General features: G+C 33.1%; 2 protein-coding genes across 2 annotated transcripts; one reads left to right on the top strand and one right to left on the bottom strand.

Annotated features, from left to right (window-relative positions):
• Positions 1 to 568: 568 nt before the first annotated feature.
• Positions 569 to 6,064, bottom strand: LOC140831118 (uncharacterized). Its single transcript, XM_073194895.1, has 14 exons — positions 5,768 to 6,064; positions 4,683 to 4,810; positions 4,394 to 4,579; positions 4,035 to 4,103; positions 3,888 to 3,944; positions 3,023 to 3,076; positions 2,878 to 2,940; positions 2,695 to 2,757; positions 2,193 to 2,357; positions 1,958 to 2,113; positions 1,641 to 1,721; positions 1,479 to 1,540; positions 1,148 to 1,319; positions 569 to 871 (listed from the first exon to the last, which is right to left on the bottom strand). Exons 1-13 carry the CDS (start codon positions 5,931 to 5,933, stop codon positions 1,181 to 1,183), a joined length of 1,389 nt encoding a protein of 462 aa, XP_073050996.1. The 5' UTR covers positions 5,934 to 6,064; the 3' UTR covers positions 569 to 871; positions 1,148 to 1,180.
• A 3,939-nt stretch (positions 6,065 to 10,003) lies between these two features.
• Positions 10,004 to 16,157, top strand: LOC140831117 (AIG2-like protein D). Its single transcript, XM_073194894.1, has 5 exons — positions 10,004 to 10,190; positions 10,490 to 10,562; positions 10,683 to 10,775; positions 11,175 to 11,258; positions 15,906 to 16,157. The coding sequence occupies exons 1-5, from the start codon at positions 10,090 to 10,092 to the stop codon at positions 15,981 to 15,983; spliced, it is 429 nt and encodes a 142-aa protein (XP_073050995.1). The 5' UTR covers positions 10,004 to 10,089; the 3' UTR covers positions 15,984 to 16,157.
• The last annotated feature ends 461 nt before the right edge of the window (positions 16,158 to 16,618 follow it).

Below are 16,618 nucleotides of genomic sequence, written 5' to 3'. Positions count from 1 at the left end.
TTATAAAAACATTTTTACAGTTTAAAATATTTTGAAAGTTCTAAAACCATTCACACCTTTCAACTATTATTTAAAAACTATACTTCAACATGTTTTTAAAAAACATTTCACAAAATTTTTACAAAAATGTAATCTAAAAACATAATTTAAAATTTTTCACTTATAAAAAACGTTCTTAAAATATTAATCGAAACATATCATGATTGAATATTTGATTATATATATATATATATATATATATATATAGACACACACCCTTGATGCACCTTAAAATATGCTAAATATAACAAACATCTCACGGCTGTCTGAGCGAGAGGAGAATCCGTACGCACGTCATTTTTGAGATTACTATAATGTGATTAAATATTAATTCTTAAATTATCTACACATTCCTCAACTTTTACAAAAATACGAGAAATTCACAAAAAACACTACATGTACCATACCCTAACCCCGTTTTTCGTTCAAAATACAAGGATTCCCCCCTTTTTAACATAAATTCTTAAAACTGACACGAATGATGTCTCCATGAGACTCGGGGGTCGGGGAGAAACCCGTAACAAATATGTTCCACAAAACACAATGGAAGATTTATAATTAAAAATTTAATACTTTTACTGTCATAAAACAAAAAACAAAATTTGGTCTGGAACAGTATAGATGGCCATAAAGAAATGGAAAATACATAGCAAGACAACAGAGGTATGGTACACATTACCAGACCCACTACTTACAAAACTAAATGTGGAATGACAAAATCTACGCAACTCTCTCTTCTAGATAAAAAAATGGAAATTCCAAAAGCTTCAAGATAGACTTACATATGCTGCAGCTGTATGCTTAGAACCCGTAGAAAAGAGACCAAAGTAACCTGCACAGAGTAGAAGATAACAGTGTAAAATGTCGAGATATTGCCATCAAATTAAGAAGCAGAAATGGTCTATCCACACGAAACGCTGGATATGGTTTCATAGTAATGACAGAAAAACGAGGTAACACTAGTTGATGAGAGAGAAAATAGTTTAATATATTCTTGACCTTTACAGTGAAAAGCACAGGACGCAGCATGCACACATGATGACATGGGAATGTTGAATACAAAATTGCAACTTTAGGTTCACTTGACGCTTGCTTAAGCGCGGCGCACCTGGAATTAAGTAAAACGGAGTGTTTTAACTCGTCATTCATCTGAGTGTACACGTTTAATGGGTTGTTTTAACTCATCACCCATCTGAGTGTCCATGTTCGAATGTCCACGTTTAGCCTTCTTACGTGAATGTTTGGAGTTACCATTGTGAATAGGCTTCCTCCTCTTGTTGCTGCAATCAAAAGATTATTTCATAATCACAAAAGAAAAAAAACAGGCGTTGGTTAAGTAAATTTTAATAAACAAGTTCCACACATACAAACTCAAAAAAAACATATGCTCAAACATCAAAAGAGAAAATAAAGCACCATTCGTAGACCAGATGACTAACCAGAAAATGGCTGAACATATTTTCCACATAAAAAAGACGGGCAGAGCCAGTAGTGCAGAGGCCTACAATATTAAAGGTCAATTTAACAGTATTGACCAACATTTTTGGCTTTTGCACTAAAATATTGGAAACATAGACACAAAAGTCTTGTCAAATTCTTACAAGAAACCAAATCAACTCTTTAGTCGCAAGAGGTTTAGTAAGCTCGTGACTCTTCAGTCTCTCTTGCACTGTATCTTGAACCTTCATCACAGATGAGAAATATATGTTGAGATCATGAACCAAATATAGTATATCTACGGATGAAGAAAACAGTTAATAATCCATTCAATTTTGGAGGAGTCCCCTACCATTAATGAGCCACAAGAAAAAAGGCTCTTGTATGGTTCAACTATGCACATCATCGACGAAAACCCTCAATAATCCTCTCATCGTGGCAACTGCAGAATGCATAACTTGAAGGGAATAAATTTACATACCTGATGATGGTAAGTTGTTGCTGACTCAAGGAATTTCCCATAGGCAAGAACTGCCTCCTTTGTATAAAGCTTCAGCGTAACACGTATGTTATCAACATAAGGTCTAGTAGCAGTGGCAGCTTGATCAATATACGGTTTGCTGAATTTCTTAAATTCCTGCATGGTAAGCATATGATTGTCTCACACTGCAGAAATAGACAAAAGATAAGCAAGAAAAATAATTGAACCATCTCACCTGAAAATAGGGATTCATAAGCTCCTGAACTTTAATGACATGGGGAGTAACAGCAACCCTAGAAGCTTCATATATTTCAATACTTTTTTCAGTTATTGATTTGAAATGCGGTTCAACATTGGTAGATATCACCACCCACTGTTCCTTTACCGATGGTACCCATTTCTTCATAAGATGATACAAAATAGAATAAACAACAAGTTACAATTAATATAAGAAACGATATGGGTAAAGCATAACAATAACCAAGACATAAATAAACAAATTGCACCACTATTAACATTACACAATGCTGAAAGGAATTAAAAACGAAATAGGTCTCCTATACAATTCAAAGTATATAAAACACAGAGCAGATAATCAACAATTTAGGATTGAAACAAGTATATATAAGAAAAAAGTTTCACTTAAAATTTAATCACATGAAGGTCAGCTTCCCTTTCCCGCCTGAAAACCGATCAGAACGAATCAAACAAGATATATGAGTGCCTGTGAGACTTACAGTTTTAACTGTTTCCACATGTGGTGCAGCCCATTCTTCAGCTTGTGTCTTCTTCTCTACAGCCTGAGTTGAGAAAAAAGGGTGAAAGCTGAATTCCAAAATGTTCCCAAAGAAGAGCACGAGCCATCATATATGTCACATCAATGCCTACATATAAGAATATGCCGTTCAAAAAACAATGACCTTCTGCATCATCATCTCCAGAGCAGGCTTCCCATGCAGTTTCCAGTTCTTCTCCAAACGTGACTGGAAATAGAAAGTCAGTCAACTACATAAATAGATAGAGCACATATATCGGGGTGATAAGAGAAACAATACAAACAAATACCTGATATTGAATTAAATGTTCTGCGAGCCAAGGTGGAAACCACGCACCACGAGCCTGATGACAGTTCAGATATTGAAGAGGTATTCAGTATGAAATAAATCCCCAAATTGGTTTTTACTTGCTAAGAAATGAAATTACATGAAATTTAATCAAAATACAAACCAAAGAAAAATAGCAGGTATATGAATTACACGCTGTTTACCTTTTTTCCACCAGATCATTCAATTTGGTCAAATTAATTGTCAGAAGTAATACTGATGAGAACTGCATATGAAGTTCATTGCTGTTTTTACCATAATTCAAATTCCCTTGAGGAGCTTGTAATTCTAAATCAAGTTGTCCGGTATCTATATCCTATGCATTTTACAACTGATCTTATTGGTGACAATTATCAATCATAAGCAATCCAAACGGTGTTAGCTGGAGAAGGACTTAAAACAACTCAGTTACAACACGATAATACAATAAATTGATAATTAAAAGATTGGAACTAAACTAACTCATATAGTTCATTTTCCACTAGATAATTATTGAGTGTGCGATATTAAGTCAAATTGTTTTAGAACATATTTACTACATAAAAACGTGTTCAATGGGACAACAATTACCCTCCTCTAATGATTAAATGAAAAGTTAAGGACTTCATCAATGAATGCATTTGCTAGTATGTCAGGCTTGGGTATTACATATTTGTCACTTCTGAATATATGCAGGACTTTGATACACAACTACATTCGCTAGAAGAAATCTCAAGTGTTTTTAGTGAATATAAACAATAAGACTTAACAAAGATATGGATGTGCATCACGAAATTTGAGTGCATACCAGAGCTGTACAAATAGAAAATATTACAATTAAACTATACCTCCATCAACTCCTTGGTTCTGGATGTAGCTTCAAACTTTGCCGTCATCATTTCTTCCTATATACATTTGATACAGAAAAAATCAGTATTCAGTCATACAAATCAATTCGTTATATTTAACGCTTTATTATAATGTCAACTCGACACCTCAGCAATTTGACGAGCTCGTTCTGTTTTGCGCAACTTTGTTTTCTGTTCTTCATAAATCTTTTGAAGCTGTAAAGACAAAAAAAGTCACGGAAATAACAAATTATAAACAGAACGTTATTATATTCTAACCACATTAATTAGAAAATTACATAAACTTTTTGATGAGAACTCATGTAATGCAATAAATAACTATCGTTAAATCCATGCACTTCTCAAGGCTCAACACTTATCCATCACGATTCAGGTTGAGAACATGACTGCCCAAGATGCAGCTATCAGGAGGCAAAAAACATGAAAATTCTCAAATAGTTTCAACTTTAAACACGTATGTAACTCTTTGGATGCATGTGACATACATTCTCAACTTTAGAATTCAATTCTGATGCCTTCTTTTCAGCTTCAGCAGTCCGGGTTTCCAATAGATCTTTTTCCTTATTTCTCAAAGCAATATCGGTTTTGAGTTTCTCCACCTCCTTCTCCAATCCATCAGCTTTTGCATGTGCCTTCCCCATTTGTTCTGCAACATCTAACTTTCCCTTTTTCTAAGAAGTAAAAAAAGCACCTTAGATACATAAAGCTTGTACCCAACCATTTCTTGAGCTGGTAGTTCATCCAATATATTAAGCTTTATACATAATGACTCACCTGTAGAGAAGAAATTTCTCTCTCCAATGATGCAATGCTATCTAATTTTTCTTTTATTATCTTCTCCTTCGCAGCAATCACCTCATCCTTGAGTTTGGTTTCTCGAGCTTTCTCATCAACAAGGAACTCTAAATACCAAACAAACGTAAGATAACAGAATACAGTGACCAAAATACCAAATAAAACAGAAATATGTTATTTTGCTCCATTTATGGCAGGAGAAGGCAGTAACAAGGGCTATACACTAGTCTGTTCTTAAAAATTGAATAAGGGAATAAATTATAAAGTTTGCAACTATGCGCACGAGATGAAGAGAGGGATCACAAAAATCCTGATGGGTTTTACATTCTCACGGGATATTTAATTAGCCTTCATTCACCAAGGCCTGTAGCAATAGTGATATCCTATTGATCTAACAGGTACTAAGTTTCACTTTCAAGAATCATGAATCTGACTAAATGATAAATGTATGCGCTATGCATACTTGGCACTGGTAAGCCAGTTCTTTTAAACAAAAACTACTACATTTCACAAAATTAAATTTCAGAGAAACCAGCCAAATCTGATTGCCTGCTGACGCAACCCCTGCCACTACCACAAAAAAATTCAAACATGTAAAATTCCATTCATTTAAACTAGCACTTGCCGTTAGTTCTAGTATAATACACAATTGAAAGCAATCAAGGAGAAATAAGGCCAGTTACACAAAGCATTCCACCAAGTTACACAATTTTCCAAAGAATCTGCATGAATGCTCTTCAAATGTATAATTTCATATGTTGCAAAATATACGGAAGGTAATAGCCGAAACCGAATACTTCTTTCATACCTTCCAAAAATTATATTATTTTTCTAAGGTTTCTTTTCATTAGTAAAACCATCGCGGCTCTAAACATAAGTTCCACAGTAAGGACGAAGGAATAACATAGTCTGCTCTTCTTCTTTATCATCCATGCTTCCTTTTGCATTAAATAAAAACTTGAAAATAATCCTTAACCACCACGAAATATAAAGACTAGATCCAAAATCATCCCGATAAAACAGGTCAAAATCAAGGGATTTCCACTTTGAACGATAAAACTAACCAAGAGCATGGATCTTGGACTTGAAATGCTCTACGACATCTGATTCATGGCCGTCCGATCTAGAAACGCCATCGGCGTCCGAAATCAGCACATCAGCATCGGCAGCGATGCGGCCAACAATCAGCGAAAGAAATACGGTAAATATGAGCATCTTTAACACCGCCATAGAGCCACAAGTCCAGGCTACGGCGCTCCGGCGACTGAATATCGAGCAATTTATTCGTTCGTTTCGAAATCTAAGACGATTTGTCTTCAGTCTGTCGTGTGTTGTCTGTGGACGATGGGCACGAGGAAGTCTTTAATCATATTTTACAAACTTTAAATATCTTTCTCAACGATTAACTTCTGAGCTAATTGACACTAATGCCCTCGGCGGCAAACAATACCTGAAATACCTTGTTTGCCCTTTATAGGTGCAGCGATATATATATTTTTTCAAGAGTTCACATTTTTAATTCAAAATATCATATCACTTGCATGTCTTTAGTGTAAATTCTGATATTTATATTGTTTTTTTATGATGTGAGAACTTATAATTACTATTTTTCGATGTTTACTCACTAAACTTAAATAAAACGACAATATAAAAATCACGTTAGTCAGATAAACCATATTGAACAAGTCATGTAGGACAAGCTCGTTCAAAAAAATGTCGATATAGATAATTGAAATCCTGAATATTGATAAATATTGATTAAAACTAACATTTATCACCAACTCATTGAGAATATATTATTAGTATTTTTGATACTATTGTCATTATATATACACGTTTATAGAAAATATATTGATTTATTTTTGTATTATGGATCAAAGAAAATGGGATGTGACAATTTAGTCAATTTATCTGCAAGGAGACGTGTCCATTTGGGTTTTCTATTAAAATTAAATGTATAATACTTTTTGGTAAATAAATAAATTAATCATTTATGTGGTGGTAGGGGTTGTTGGCTTCCACGTGTCTTTTTGCTTTGGCATCTAAGACCCAAACTCCACCTGGACTTTCAGGTGTACAACTATTGCAGCAAAATGTATAATCGCCAAACGATGTAGTAATATAATATATCCAGTCTTTTAAAATATTTTTTTTTTGTAGAATTGGCTTAATTTGACGATATTATACACCAAAAATATGAATTTTAGTAGAAAAGTTGAAAGATATTTTCAGATTTAAAGTGCCATAACATGAATATATTGTGCATCACTTGCGGAATGTGCGTAAAAGATCGTAATTTTGAGTTTTATATTTTCTCGAATTTTCGATTTATATTCATGAAACGAGACATACACGTTCAAATTTTTTGAATCTTGAAATTGAGACATACACCAAGGAGAGATGGTCGACAAAGTAGAAAAAAATTAAAGGTCAAAAGTCACAAAGCGTGTAAATCTCTTACTTTTCTTTCAAAAATCTGAAATAAAAAGATAGGTTGAAAGCAAGAAAGTTTTGTTTTTGAAAAAAAAAAACATTTAATACAAAATTAAGTCTAGCTATTTTTTTTATAATAAATCTCATTTATTTATTTATTTTAGAATAAATCTCATTTAAATATCTTATACAAAGTAATAAAAACAAAAAAGCTTTTATTATGGTTCAAGAAAAGGTATATATAACTTATTTTTAATCAACCACACTCATCATATAACAATATAATACAAATTTTTAAAATTTATTAATTAATTATACAACCGCGATTATAATTCGAGGTTACACACTTTGTTCCAAGATACCGATCATGACAGCATTGGACTCCATTAATAATATATAGATGATTCTAGACATGATTAACAGGTAGGTTTTGACCTATAACTGGATCAGAATTGATCCATTAAACCTAGAACTGGAATCAGTTTCGGATGTGTCTCGAATCCATTAACAAACAGATCAATTTGGTTTTACACGTATAGAACCGAAATCCATTTGGACCAGTTCTTACATGTTCCGACGCCGGCAGATCCGGATCGGATCGGACTAGAACCCGGAATCATTAAGCATGCCTAGATGATTCCGTCACAAAAACTAATATGTTGAATTATGAATATTTTTCGGTCAATAAACCATGTTCCCAAAGCAAATATATTGTTGTTTGATGTAGCTTTGATAATTGCTTTGTGTAATAAATGCCAATAATTATCATATGTAAAACTAGTCTTAGAAGGTAGGAGCTATTAAAGACACCCTCCCTTTAATTGAGACCTCAGTGAGGGCTGTAAATGAATTCAGGCAAGGTATGGTAGGAAAATAAAGATATAGGTAACTGTCTGGTAGGAAAATAAAGATATAGTTGTTATCTGGCTTCCTAGAAGCTGGAATATAAGTTGTAGCGTGTGATCGAACTTAAAAAAAAAATGCTTTAATCGAACGAACTGAATCAAATTAGGGGTGAGCTAACCAAACCGATCGAATTAGCCATAATCGAACCGAAATATTTAGCCATAATCGAACTGACCGAATTAATTTTCATAACCGATGAAAACCGAACTGAATTAAAATCGGTTAATTCGATCGGTATTCGAATACCGATCGAATTAACCGATTATTTTTTTAAAAAAACAAGTTTGTGATTTAAATTTAATTATATACATAATTATTTTTGACAGCGTATGAAGTCAATAATGGAGAATAGAGAAGTGAGAACGAGAAATTCGATTAGAGAAGTGAGGATGAGACCATATATTAGAAGAGCGAGTCTCATGTGAGACCGTCTCACGTGAGACCGTCTCACGGATCCTAACTCTAACAATATTCGCAATAAAAAGTAATACACTTAGCATAAAAAGTTATACTTTTTCATGGATGGTCCAAATAAATATTCGTCTCACAAAATACAACCCGTGAGACCGTGTCACACAAGTTTTTGTCATATTAGAATTATGGTTAATTTAAAAATTAAAAAAATATAAATATAAATTGATTAAAAAAATAAAAAAATTATTAAATAGTATTATTTATTATATCGGTTAATTTGGTTAACCGATTTCAAATTTTGTAAACCGTAACCGATATAACCGAATTTTTTTATTGGAAAACCGAATTTTTTATTGAAAAAACGAATTTCCGAAATAACCGAACCGAATTTCTGAATTGGCTCGCTTCGGTCGGTTAATTCGGTTTAATCGAAATCTTGCTCATCTCTAAATCAAACTACATCATTATATCTTATTTTTAAAAAAAAAAACTGTAATTTTGAATATTCATGCTTCATAGAGTTTGAATCATAATTGATTATTTTGCTTATAGTTATTTTTGATGCACTTTGATCTATTGATGTATTAAGAAAACTAGTTTTTAGCTATCTCTAGTATTGTATTTGTATAAATTGAAAATATTTCTAACGATTTTTGTCCTGAGACAACGCATAAGTTTATTCACTTAGACATAATTATTTGTATTTCGATTTATTTATGTAAAGTTGTGTGTATTGAATTATCACAATGCGTGTTATGTTAAATGTTATAATATTATTAACAACATTTATTTCTGAAATACATCTTGTGAATCTTTTGGGCGATTTGGCTTGAGAAGTGGGTTTGGCAGAGGGAAGAAAAAGGTTTGCTGTGGTACGAGAAAAAATAATGGTCATGGATCATTTCGTTGGATTTGTTGGGATTTCGAAGCAGACGGGGGAATTCATTGGTCGTTATAGGTAGTGGAGAAGGTGACGCCAGCGTGTGTGTGTGAACCGTACGCTGACGTGGCGTTTTGCTAGCCATTGTGAGTTTGGGCTGGCCACTTTTGGGATTTGTGGTATGAAATGATGCAAATGGGTCCTTGAACAAGTTTATACATAAAGTTGATGAGTAGGTCTTTTGTGATACGATCTCATAAATAGACGGATGAATTTTATCGATATTCACAATAAAAGTAGAAATCTTAGCATAAAAAATAATATTTTTTCATGTATGACTCAAATAAGATATATGTTTCACAAAATAGGACTCGTGAGACCGTCTTACACAAGTTTTTGTCAAATTTAAATTAAATTTATCAAAGAAACATTAATTGATTTATATAAAATTAAAGTTATAAATTATTATGTAATCTATTTATATATTTATATCGTCTTATTATTTAAACGAACGATCAATTACTTAAATACAATTTCAGTTTTAAGTCTAATACTGATATTTAAATGAAATTCATCGATCTAAATAAAAGATTAATCTATCGAGTTTTTAGAGTCGATTTTCACGTGTGTATGTTAATTTTATATTTTATATATGTACGATAGTTTATTTTATAAAAGCAAAAACAGAATTAATTTTAAGAGGAGAGCTCCAAATTTGCAGGAGGCCGAGAACTCTTGTCGTCATTGTCATCCATGACCAACGTCTTCGTCTACGGTAGCCTCATCTCAGACGACGTCGTATCCGCGCTATTGAGTCGCGTCCCTCCTTCTCACCCTGCTATCCTACCCAACTAGTCAGTCTCTGTCACATCTGTCCGTGTGCCTATTTCTCGTAGTTAGCTATCTCCCTTGTTTTTCTGATCTGGGTTGTTTGTGTTTTTCGTGGAGATTTAGTGGATGGTGGTCAACTCAGCTTCTGATGCATGATTTATATTATATCCTATTAGAAATTTTGAATAATTATTATGTTGTGATGATGAAAGTGAAGGAATAATTCAGAAATTTTGTGTCTCTGTTCTGGATGATTGAATTGTTTCTTGATTTTACTTGCATAGTTCTGTCATTTTGATTTCGTTGTCTGTATTTTGAATAGCCATAGGTTTAGCATCAAGGAGCGGGTTTACCCTGCAATCATTCCTGTCGAAAATAAGGAAGTTGTCGGGAAGGTGTGTGTGTTGTTGCGTATTACATAAAAAATATTTGGAACTTTCTTTGTTGTAGCATATTTTGTAATACCTGGTCTCCAGGTGCTCGTGCATTTTCTAATGACTGAAAATTGGTTACAGGTACTCGTTGGCATCACCCCACCGGAACTTTATATTTTGGATACATTTGAGGATGCCGAATATGAGAGGAAGACTGTCGATGTTCTCTTGAATGTAAGTCACCTTGTCTGGTCTCTTTGTCATCTTGGTTGATTCGATGGCTTGAGCTTTCAAGCTTTTGCGACCGAAAGACATTAATTTGCTCTTTCTCCCTGACTTGGGAACTACACATTCTGACAAGTTCAATAGTAGAAGAAAGAAGAGAATAGGCTCGAGCCTTGGGGTAGAAGTTTCAGCTTAATTGCTATATAATAAGGAAAAGATGTCTTGTGCTATAGTTATGTGCATATCTATGCAGCTATCGCATACTGCGATTTATGGCACTTACATATGGAACGGCTTTTGGTTGCCAAAAAAAGTTGGGAACTTGATCTGAATGTTCTTTGGCTGCTCAACTTATAATGTGTTACATGTGTATGTATTCTAAACTTTGCTGATTTCTTGAATCTGCAGGATAGCTCTGAGAAGCTGCAGGTGGAAACATATGTTTGGCAAAATAAAATGGATCCAAACCTCTATGGCGAGTGGGATTTTGAGGTGACTCTTTGTATTTCTTTCGGTCACAAATAGGGATTTTGCCAAGTAATCAAACCAAGTTTGAATTCAAAGCATGCCATTTTTTAATTATAAACATGTGTTGAGTTAGTAAAAAATTGATATGTTTGATTATGTATGCCATTATATATATTTTTTGTTTTCTTATCTAAATTTCACTTATAAATATTCATCCGTTCTTTATTCCAAAAACATACCAAAACACGAAATCATCTCATCTAATGAGTGTTTTATCCTCAGAAGGAATATGATTACTGGATAGAATGTGAGCATTAAAACCAGAATGTTCTAAGCGAAATATTTTGTATTCTCAATTCTTTTGTCTTCTTTATTATTAATAAAATAGTGATATCCTTGAGAGGTTTAGAATGAACATAACCCGATTTTGGTGTGAACCACTATAAATATTGATGTTCATCTTATTCAATTGTTGATATTACTTGTAATGTTCCGCGGAGATGTTACCTGAATTTCCACATCAGAAAAGGCTTTCTAGACGTTATGAGGGAATCAATTCTTTTGTGTTCAGGCTTTGACGATTAATTCGTTGGTAGCAATCATAAAAGATGGAGGTACGTACAAGTAAGATTATTAGCCTTAATGGCTCTAATTATAAACTTTGGAAAAATAAGATGAATGATCTTATATTCATCATGAAGATGCACTTACCAGTATTCACGAGTCTAAACCAGATGATAAATCAGATGTTGAATGGAACTTTGAGCACTAGCAACTTTGCGGGTACATCCGAAAATTTGTCAATGACAATGTGTATAATCACATTTGTAATGAGAAACATATTCGTACGTTTTGGACGAAATTGGAGACACTGTTTACCTCCAAAAATGACAACAACAAATTGTTTTATTTGAGCAAACTTGTCCACATTTGATACAAAAAATGAACTTGATCGCAGATCATCTGAACGAGATCCAAGGATTAATGGAACATTTATCAAGTATGAGCATAAAACTTGATGACGAAGTGATATGTCTGATTGTACTGAATTCATTACTAGAGTCTTGGGAGACTCTGAAGATATCACTCATGAACACAACAGCAGGAGGAGTCGTGAGTATGAACTTCATCAAGAATATCATCTTGAATGAAGAGATGAGATGGAGATCTCGAGGAGCCTCTACTTAACAGTCAGCTGCTTTGGCTGCTGAGTTAGGGTGGAAGCAAGATTAAGAAAATACAAATGAGAATCCAAGGTGAAGCAAGTCTACGGGGAGATATGTCAACATAAAGCGTTATCACTGTAGAGTAAACAAACATATTAAAAATACCGTCGGCAACAGAAGTACAAACATGAAACCAGTAATGAGCTAAGAAATGCCATTGACAAATTCAATGTCATTGACGAGCCAGAGCAGGAGTCCATATATTTGACAACTCAAGGAACTAGTTGGTTGACCCAATTTAACCAAAAAAATTTAATTTTTTTACTATATATATATAATTAACAAAATATTGCCTACATTTTTATATATATTGTATGTCTGAAAAAATATTTATTGTATATTTATATTATAAATTTTCATAATTTAATATTTATTTTGAACATTTTTTATTTTTAAAACAATTGTTTATTTGATTTAGTCAATATATTTTATTTTTTAACAATTAGACTTTCAAATTTAAATCATATACATAAGGAAACTTTTATTATTATGTGTTTAAATTAAAATATTTTTTTTGAATTTATTTAATTTTCTTTAAAAAAATTCAAATCAGGTTAGTCGGGTTGATTCGGGTTCGGGTCGAGAGTTTTTGGGTTGGGTTCGGGTTGAGAAATTTTTGAATAGTATTATTGCTCAACCCGACCCGACCAACCCCACACAAATTGATATCCTTAGTTCGAATGTCCTAGCGTTGCGGCTCTAGTTAATCAACATTTTGCAATAAAAAAATGTCCCTAATCAATCCTCCAGTAGTTATTCATCTCCTGCACGACACAAAAACAACAAATACCAAATATAATTATGTCTGAAACTAACGTAATTCAAATGGATTATCGTATAAAATACGTGCAATTCTTGCACTTATCATAGATCTCAAAAAGTTTGTAAGAAGTCGTGATGATATATTTCAAGAGAGTGATTCTTGGAGACTATGGGAAAGTAAAATTTTGGATCTGAACAAGATCTGAAATGTTGGCATTCAATGGTAAATCCACAACCGGTTGAATATGAAGAATTACAGAACAATGATGAGGATGATGATGAGATCCATGTTCACTGTGAACCACTTGCAGAAAGTTCTCGTGGTATGATGACCACACATTCTGGAAGAGAAGTGCGACCCTCAACTAGATATTTCTCAAATGAATATATCCTGTGAACTGACGGGAGAGAATCAGAGAGCTTCAAGGAAGCTATTATTAATGAACACAAGCATGAGTGGATGGAGGCCATGCAAAATGAAATGCAATCCTTGCATGAGAATGAGACATTTGACTTGGTGGAGTTGCCAAAAAGCAAGAAAACTTTGAAGAATAAGTGAGTGTTTATGTTGAAGCACGAAGAACACAGTAGTCAACCAAGATTCAAATATAGGATTGTCGTCAAAGGTTTTGGACAGAAACATGGGGTCAAATTTGATGAAATATTTTCACCTCTAGTGAAGACATCCATCCGGATTGTGGTAAGGTTAGCAGTTGAACTTGATCTAGAGGTGGAATAAATGGATGTCAAGACTGCATTCTTTCGTGAGTATTTCATGTAAGAAATCTACCTGGAGCAACCAGAGGGATTTGTAGAGAAGATGAAAGAGACCCCGTGTGCAGATTAAAGAAGATTTTATACGGTCTCAAACAAGCACCAAGACATGAGAACAAACATTTTGAATATGTAATAATCAACAAGGATTCAAGAAAACCATAACAGACCATTGTGTGTTTGTCATGTATACCACTGATGATGATTTGTTGGTGCTTCTGCTATATGTAAATGACATGTTGATTGTTTGAAAAGATGCTTATGAAATCAAAGTCTCAAAGAAGCAACTAAATGAGACTTTTTCTATGAAAGGCTTCTTTCCAACAAAAAAAATTATTGACATGAAAATCCATCAAGACATGTATTCTAAAAAGACCTGGTTGTTGTAGGAGAAGTTTATTGAGAAGGTACTTCGGAGGTTCGACATGGACCATGCCAAAACGGTCGGATTTCCTCTTCCTAACAACTTCAAGTTGAATCCAAATTAGAATCCTATTACAGAGGATGAGGAAGAAGATTTGAAAAATGTTCCATATGTTTCAGCAGTTGGAATTCTGATGTATATCATGGTATGTAATCGGCCGGATTTAGCTCATTTTGAAGGTGTAGTGAGTAGATTCCTTTCAAAACGAGGAAATGAACATTGAACTACTGTAAAATGGATATACAGATATTTACGAGGTACTTGTAAACATAGATTAAATTTTGGAAGATACATACTTGAACTTGTAGGCTACGCAGATGCAGTTATGACAAAAGATGTTGACTCCCGAAAATCCACATCAGGATACCTAATTATATTTTCAGGGGAGCTGTGTCATAGAAGTCAAAGTTGTAAAAATGTGTAGTAATGTCAATCACTAAAACGGAGTTCATTATAGCAACTGAGGCATGTAAGGAGTTGTTATAGATAAAAAGGTTCTTGGTGGAATTAAGTTTTGTGTAAGATTTTTTTTTTTGAAAAAACTATTTCGTGGCAGTCAAAGTGCAATTTATCTTAGGAAGAATCGTTTAATACATTCAAGATCTAAGTATATTGAAATTCGCTAAAATTGGATACGAGAAGTATTGGAGAAAAAGTTGTTAAATCTAGAAAAGATTCACACAAATGAAAATGAATCTGATATGATGACAATGGCAGTGACGAAATGGAAGTTGGAATATTATAGAGCTGTTGCAGCTTTGATTGAATTCATAAAATGAGTTTGAGGGGAGAATCGATAAGTAATCAAGTCAATTTTGAATTCAAAACAAGCAAAATTTTAATTTAAAGCACAAAAATTTTGAATTATAAACACTTGTCGAGCTAGTAAAAAATTGTTAGGTTTGATTACGTATGCAGTTATATATAATTTTTTGTTTTCTTCCATGAACTTCACCTGTAAATATTTATCTAATGTTCATTCCGAAATCACACCAGAATACAAAATCCTATCATCTATAATCACAATATATAAGTGAAATAGATGACTTAGTGTGAGAGTTTTAAAGAGTATTTTATCATTGGAAAGAATATGATTAGTACATAGAAAACGATTATTAAAATCAAAGTATTTTGAGTGAAAATTTTATATACTCAATTATCTTGTTTCTTTGTTATTCATTAAGAATTGTTCTCTTTGAGAGGTTTAGAGTGTACGCTGCCTAATTTTTGGGGTAAATCACTATAAATATTAATGTCCATCTTATTCAATTTTTTATATTACTTGGATGTTCAACTGCGATGTTACATCATTTATTTCCCTAATATCCCAACAAATTTCACTTCCTCTCATGCGACACACATTTTAAAAAAATTGTTGTATCACAAAAGAAACTTTTTGTATGATGATTATCTGCTCAAGACTTGAATGAGGACGACATATATCTTGAATAATTGTTATGACCTCAACTCCTATCCTCATCACAGGAATGGAACCAACTGCACTTGAAGGACTTCTTGAAGATGACAACAGAATTCAAGAAAGAATTAGAGCTACCCGATTAAAAGACAAGGGTTGCAACTTATGAATCCTCAAACACAGAAGCAGATGCATAGCTAATGTATGAGCGACTTGATTGGTTTTTTCGAAACTTATATTTGTGTGAAAGTCATTTCCTCTTATGCCCGTGAGTGTAAAAAAGACTCACTTTTATGGCTTAAAAGAAAAGGTCACTTTTACGCACCTTATTTGTGAAGCCAGTTAGGTCATCCAAAGAAAAGTTAATTAGGTAAGCAGGGGAAAGAAATAATGTTAAAAAAAAATTTACCAAAGAAGGATAAAGGAAAATTAGTGGAAATTTTTTGTATCCCATCTTTCCCTTGGCCAATTAGAGAGGTAAGCAGACGTAATTTCATTATTTTTAAATGGAAAATAATGCATTTTTAAAAAGTTACACGATGTTTCATTTCATTTTCGGACCATATTTTCGAAGTTTCAAAATTATAAAAGACACTCCCATCTTATTTAGGTTTCTTTCGCTTGAAATGCTCCTTTACTAACAAATTTTCATGTCAAAACCATCCTGGTAAAAACAAAAATTTCTCATTCAAAACAAAAGAAAATATATTTTATGTTTTATTAATCAATTTTCTAATATACCTTCAAAAAATACTCATTATAAAATTGAGAAAGAAAAAGA

Source organism: Primulina eburnea, chromosome 4 (assembly GCF_022965805.1).
Source record: "Primulina eburnea isolate SZY01 chromosome 4, ASM2296580v1, whole genome shotgun sequence".
In the NCBI taxonomy this organism is placed as follows: Eukaryota; Viridiplantae; Streptophyta; class Magnoliopsida; order Lamiales; family Gesneriaceae; genus Primulina; species Primulina eburnea.
Note: the sequence above shows the minus strand (reverse complement) of the source record. Positions and strands in the feature narration are given on the sequence as shown.

Bases quoted from the DNA above. Each gene is read 5' to 3' on its own strand.
- LOC140831117 (XM_073194894.1), top strand. From the start codon at position 10,090: ATGACCAACGTCTTCGTCTACGGTAGCCTCATCTCAGACGACGTCGTA. The intron at 10,191-10,489 runs GTCAGTCTCTGT...TATTTTGAATAG, and splicing joins CCTGCTATCCTACCCAACTA to CCATAGGTTTAGCATCAAGG. The intron at 10,563-10,682 runs GTGTGTGTGTTG...AATTGGTTACAG, and splicing joins ATAAGGAAGTTGTCGGGAAG to GTACTCGTTGGCATCACCCC.
- LOC140831118 (XM_073194895.1), bottom strand. From the start codon at position 5,933: ATGGCGGTGTTAAAGATGCTCATATTTACCGTATTTCTTTCGCTGATT. The intron at 3,077-3,887 runs GTATAGTTTAAT...AACTGTCATCAG, and splicing joins GAACCAAGGAGTTGATGGAG to GCTCGTGGTGCGTGGTTTCC. The intron at 2,758-2,877 runs GTCATTGTTTTT...TTCTCAACTCAG, and splicing joins TGGAGATGATGATGCAGAAG to GCTGTAGAGAAGAAGACACA.